Genomic DNA, 6,000 nt, shown 5'->3' on the forward strand with positions numbered 1-6,000 from the left:
ACCACCTGGTGCAATCCAGGGCAGGGAGCACAGTTCAGGGCATGTTTGCAAACTTGGTCAGTCACTCCAATCTGTACCAAGACTCCCTAAATATCCATTTGGGGCACCTGCTGGCACTTACCACCGCAAAATGCTTGTCTCAGCCTGCCGTCCTTGACGAACTCCAGCATGGAGAACATGGTGTTCAGGGTCACTCTCACAAAAGGGATACACTTACGTGCTGCAGAAGAGAAGGAAGATAGATAATCGGCTGCTCTCCGCCTTCTTAGAACACACTTAGAAACACTGAGGGGCAGGATACTATGGGCTCCTGGGTCATTTTGCGCTGCGTAAGCAGAGCAGACTGGCTTTAAAGGAGCCATTGAAAGCCAGTGGGGGATTCACCCTGAAGAGAGGAATCCTGCACCAGTGCACAGCTGTGCCCGATGCCCAACTCACTCCCAGCATAAGGGGAGAGAGCACTGGGGCTGGATGGGAAGTGGGGTGGAGAAGAGCTCCACTAGACCTGATCTTCCACTCATTCCCATCCTTAAGGAACTTCAGTTGGGGGCAGAAGTTAGAGCTTCCACTGCCGTCTGGACAGCTCATGATCTGGAAGCCAGAACTAGCAAGAGCAGTGAATCCTTTGTCTCTCCACACACGCACGCACACACTCAAGCAGAGCTCTGTTTAGCTGCAACATTTTTAGGTAGAGAGAGTAATCCCCTGTCCTTAAATGAAAGACGATAACTTTGAAACAAAAGATGGAAGTTACCATACCATAGGCTGATGACAGGTTGCCCAGCGTAACTAAAATAAACTCTTCAGGCAGCTTCGGTGGTTTCAGATGACAGCGCAGCTCATACATGACATGATCAAAATAGCAGCTTGCCAGAGTCACTAACGTGTTGCTAGCTGCCACTTTTACTTCATTTGTTGCTTCCTACAAAAAAAACAAAACAAAACAAAAAAAAAGAGAAAGACTGAAGTAACTGAAGCCGGTTGCACTAGCCAGAGTTGTTTATATGAGTCAAGATCTTATTTCTGTGCATAAGTTCCGAATGAACTCACCCAACTTTCTGCGGATACAGTCATTAGTCATAAATATTCATTGAGTCGTTTGGCTAAACAATTTTCAGCCTTCGAGTTGCTTGCAAGCTGCTTAGTTAGACTATTCATTATTAGCTCCTTGTGGGTGGATGACTGGTCACCTTAGTCACGTGATATTTTGCCCTGCCCTGCCCTGAGGAGGTAGTGAGACGCAGACAGCTTCAAGATATTCAGAGAGCTTTCCTGGAATAAACTGTCCCCCAAAAGGAGGCTGACTTCCTTTGGAAGAAGAGAGAGATTTTTCCATGGGTTTTCCTGCTGCCAAACTAGATTCTAAATCCAATGCTGCTGCTTTTGGAGATAGCTCAGATTCTGTCTGTCTGTCTTAGAGCTTTATACTGCCACTTATCCCTATAGTATCAGAGCGCCTCCCACATAACATCAGTATCAAAAATGAAATCCCTAGTAGACTTTGGGAAAGACGTGCTCATTAAGAAACCACAGGCCTGTCTCTGTGTCTGAGATCATGTGTCTCGGGTCCTGATCCTACAAAGTACTTAAGCACATGTGTAACTTTCACATGTGAGTTTTCCCATCTTATGCATGTGCACAAGTGCTGTCTAGGACCTGGGCTTTGGTCTGGAGGAAGGTGTGGGCCTCTAACAGAAGAATACATTTTCATTTCAGTATATAGTTTACCCTCCCCCCCCCAAAAGTGACTTTTAATTAGTTAAAGCTTTGGATCCTTTGATTAGTAGCTCAGGAGAACTAACTTACCTGAGTCTCTCTCATCTGGTCTGAGGCTAGGCTTACAATGTTTTTCACTAGCCTTATCTCTAGGCCCCCGGTGTCCTGCTGTAACACCCCCTCCAGGATATAGTAAATGGCTACTCTGTTTTGCTGGGGACAAACCAGAAAAGAGAAAAAAAAATTCGGAAAAGTTTTTCTTGATGACCACACAGTAATTTGACAAATAAGCCCCTGCCCTAAAGAGCTTCGAATCCAAACATGAAATGATTTGCCCAAGTCTTATCATAACAGAGCAGGTCTGTGGCCAGGAAGAGAATCCATATCTCCTGAGTCATTATCCAGAGTCCTATCCCCTAGGCCACACTGACTCCTCAGCCAGCATGCTCACACAACTACTCCATTGACTTAATTGGTGTAAAACATGCCATGCCCTCCATAATCACCATATTAGCAGCACTTCAGAAGCAGCCGAACAATTGACATATTTTAATCTTCCTGCAGAGAAAAAAGCCAGTAGAAGCCTCCTTCACTGCCCCCTTCTCGAGTTTCATTTATTGAAAACAAACAATAAAAAGGAGCCCCTTGCCCTTGCTCTAGTCACTCCAGACAGAATTGGTAAATGTGTAATTACAAAATACCCAACTCCCGCAGTAAGTCCTCAACAGCTCCTAGCGGAAATTAGCTCAGCAGTTAGATCTACATTGACAGTCGCACAGTTAAAGGTGTCTTTTATGAGGCCCTTCAGTGTAGAAATTCACAGATGATACTAAATATGGGGGAGTTTAGTATCAGCTGGGACAGAAAAAAAATAAAGAGGGACACAGAGAAATTAAAAACCTGAGCAGAGAACAAGATTCCTTTCAGAAAACTGCAAACTAGCCCATCTGGAAAGGATGTAACTGACATAATGGGAGGGAGAAAAGTGGGAAGCAACAAGTGCCCTGGGGGTGACAGTGAAAAACCAAGCCAACGTGTATATGCAAGGGGTGACGGCTACCACAAAGAGCCATGTGGGTTCGGTCTTTTCACACAGGGATCATGGCACAAAGCAGGAAGATGACAGTTCCTCTCTGTTCATCTAAGGTGTGACTGCATCTGGATTATTGCATTTTCTAGCACCACATTCCCAGAGAGAGCAACAAACTGGAAGTAATTCATGGGAGAGCAAAAAAAGAATGCAGGGGGGTGGCAGAACTGACTTCTGAATAGAGCCCTGCAACCTGACCCAAATCCTATGGGACCTGACTACAGGCATCAGGGTCAGGTTGGATGAAAAAACAACTGGCTCTTGGGCTCAGGTCAGGTCGGCTCTCCTCCTTTAGCTCATGGGATCAGCACAACAGGGGCCAGTGTCAGAGGATGAAGCCATCGATGCACATCGTTGCCGCTGCGCCCGCTCCATGAGCAGGATGCAGTGGCAATATCTGGTTTGGGGGGAAGGGTTGGGACCAGGATGGAAAATGATTCAACCCTCTCAAGGTGAGGTGAGTGGGCTTGGGGCCAGTTCAGGTTGGGCTTCAAAACTGGGCCTGAGCAGACCTCTACTTCTGAAGACAGACTGAAAGAACTGCCAAAGGCAGATGCGGCAAAAGGAGAACTATGAGGGAGACATGATAATACCATAGAACTATATGTAGCCTGTGAACATCAAGGAGGAAGAGGAATTTTTTAGGCAGTGATGAGCTCCAGCTGGTTTGCACCGGTTCCTGAGAACCAGTTGTAAAATTTAGAAGCCTTTTTAGAACCGGTTGTTCCAGGACAAACCGTTCTAAAAAGCTTTTAAATTTAACAAAGGCTAGGGCAGCTGTCCACCCGGCCCGGCCCCAACTCACCTCACCCTCTCCCCTGAATGCTCCACCCTCCTTCTCCTCCCCTTCCCCTGCTTCCCGCGAATCAAATGTTCGCGGGAAGCCTGAAAAATGCAGCAGGCAGGTAAGCTGGGCGCGGGGGGGACGGTGTGTGCATGGCCCAGTCCGGCTCCCCCTGGCCCTGGCCGAGCGCCCCAGCCAAGCACCACCGGCTGGGGCTGGTCCCGGCTGAGCGGCTCAGACCCGGCCCAGCTGGGGACCCGCAGCTCCGGCCCGGCCCGGGGAGTCGGGCCCCGCGGCTCCGGCCCCGGTGCCGGCCGAGCGGCTCCGGCCCGGCCCAGGCTGGGGAGTCGGGCCCCGTGGTGCTGGCCGAGCGGCACCGGCTGAGCAGACCCGGCCCCGCGGCGCCAGCTGAGCGGCGCCAGCCCGGGGAGTCGGGCCCAGCGGCGCCGGCTGAGCGGCTCCGGCCCAGCAAGTCGGGCCCCGTGGCTCCGGCCCCGGCGCCGGCTGAGCGGCTCCGGCCTGGCCCGGGGAGTCGGGCCCCGCGGCTCCGGCCCCGGTGCCGGCCGAGCGGCTCCGGCCCGGGGAGTCGGGCCCTACGGCACTGGTCGAGGTCCCGGCAGAGCGGACCCGGACCCAGGCAGTGTGGTAAGAGGGCAGGGAGCAGGGAGGCAGTGTTCGGTGTGTTGTGGGGGGGGTCAGGGTGGTCAGAGGGCAGAGAACAGGGGGATTGAATGGGGACAAGGGTCCCGGGGGGCAGTCAGGAAGGAGCAGGGGTTGGATGAGGTGGCAGGGGCAGTCAGGGACAGAGAGAAGGGGTAGTTGGATGGGGCAGGGGTCCCAGGGGGCCATCAAGAATAAGAGGAGAGATTGGATGGGGCTGCAAGGGGCAGTCAGAGGACAGGGATGGGTCAGAGGTCCCAGGGGGGTGTCAAGGAACATGGGGGGTTGGATGAGGCATGACCCCCGGGGGGACACGACCCCCTCATGAGGTGAGGAGGAGGGAACCGGTTGTTAATATTTTGGCAGCTCATCACTGCATTTAGGTAAAAGTAGGAGTAATGGGATTAAACTAAAAAAAGACATACAATTTAGACTTTAATAACAGGAAAAATGCCTCACCTGTGAGACGGGTCTATAAGGTTATGACATAGTCTTCCTAAGAAAATAGCGGAAGTTCAGTCATTAGGGGCTTTTAAAATTAGTTTGGCCAAACCAGTGGGAAATGGCCATTTGGAATGGTTCTGCATTCACAGGGACATGGACTGGATGATCCAATAGATCTTTTCCATCTCTGTCTCCTGGGAGTCTCTAAATCTAGGTGACCTGCATGCCAAGGTCATAAAGCCCTTTGGAATGTTCAGAGCCAATCAGATCTCTCGATTGGCTAAACATTCCATTGGTGCTGCTTGAAAAGGAGGCTTCTGCAAACTGCAATCAGAACACACAGCTCCACTGGGGAGAAGCTCCTTCCATTCATTTTTAAATGTCAGGAGGATTTGTTTAACTGAAAATTGTCACTGATAATTTATGAATACATAAGCACTATGTAATACAAGTAGCTCTGGATTAGGCAATAATTTTATTCTTTAAAACCAAAAGAGATTCATCATTAATCAAGTAATTCAAATAATTAAAGTACTAGGAGGCCAAGACAAGCAGTTCGGTTCTGCTCATAAGGGCTAGTGGGGGAGGACAGACTGGGGAGGGGCTGAATGGGAGTGGAGACCCAGTGTTACAGGGGGGAGGGAGGTTCAGAACCACATAGTGATGGGGGAGGAGGTGCAGAGCTACACAGGGACAGGGGATGGTTGGGTGGGGCATAGAGCCACATTGGGATGGGGGGAGTGGGTATCTGAGTGGGGGTGGAGGAACACATGTGGACAAGGGGTGCAAGGACCCATGAGGGTGCAGGAACACATGGAGGCAGGGGCAGATGCCTTACTGAATGGGAGAGGTTAGGAGTCAGCCAGGGTCTGCATGGGGAGAGCTCCCTAACAATTCCTCCCTGCCCCTCCCAAAAAAACTGTTCCATACCTTTCCCATCCATACCCAGCAACCCTCCAAGTTCACACCCAGGCTCCTTCCCAGCAATTCACCTCCCTCTCCCTCAGCTCCTCCATTACCCCTGACTCCACCAAGCCATGAGGGGTGCAAGAAATATGGCTCTGTAGTGAGTTGAAGTGAATTGTTACTCAGAGTTCTGTATTAATATGCATAGTAAGGAATCTATTTGTCAAAAAAGATTTCCTCAATCCTTTTTGTTGTCTATTGATACAGACATTCTTGCTGACAGGGATTTTGAAATAAATAATTTGAACTGGTGCAATTATATTGTATATTTGCAGAAATGTTAAAATACTGTGCGCATCATTTTTATTTTTTTGTTGCAGAATCCGCCCCCCCGGAAAAT

General features: G+C 50.1%; 1 protein-coding gene across 1 annotated transcript in view; it reads right to left on the reverse strand.

Annotated features, from left to right (window-relative positions):
- LOC123353813 (maestro heat-like repeat-containing protein family member 2B) overlaps nucleotides 1-5,633 on the reverse strand; it is a 51,781-nt gene extending 46,148 nt beyond the window's left edge. The window contains exons 1-4 of the mRNA XM_044995226.1: nucleotides 5,625-5,633; nucleotides 1,807-1,929; nucleotides 760-922; nucleotides 122-220 (exon numbers count right to left, since the gene is read on the reverse strand). Of these exons, the coding sequence (XP_044851161.1) occupies nucleotides 122-220; nucleotides 760-922; nucleotides 1,807-1,929; nucleotides 5,625-5,633 (394 nt within the window). The remainder of the gene's footprint in view (nucleotides 1-121; nucleotides 221-759; nucleotides 923-1,806; nucleotides 1,930-5,624) is intronic.
- Between the last annotated feature and the right edge of the window lie 367 nt (nucleotides 5,634-6,000).

This window comes from Mauremys mutica, chromosome 20, assembly GCF_020497125.1.
Source record: "Mauremys mutica isolate MM-2020 ecotype Southern chromosome 20, ASM2049712v1, whole genome shotgun sequence".
Classification (NCBI taxonomy): Eukaryota; Metazoa; Chordata; order Testudines; family Geoemydidae; genus Mauremys; species Mauremys mutica.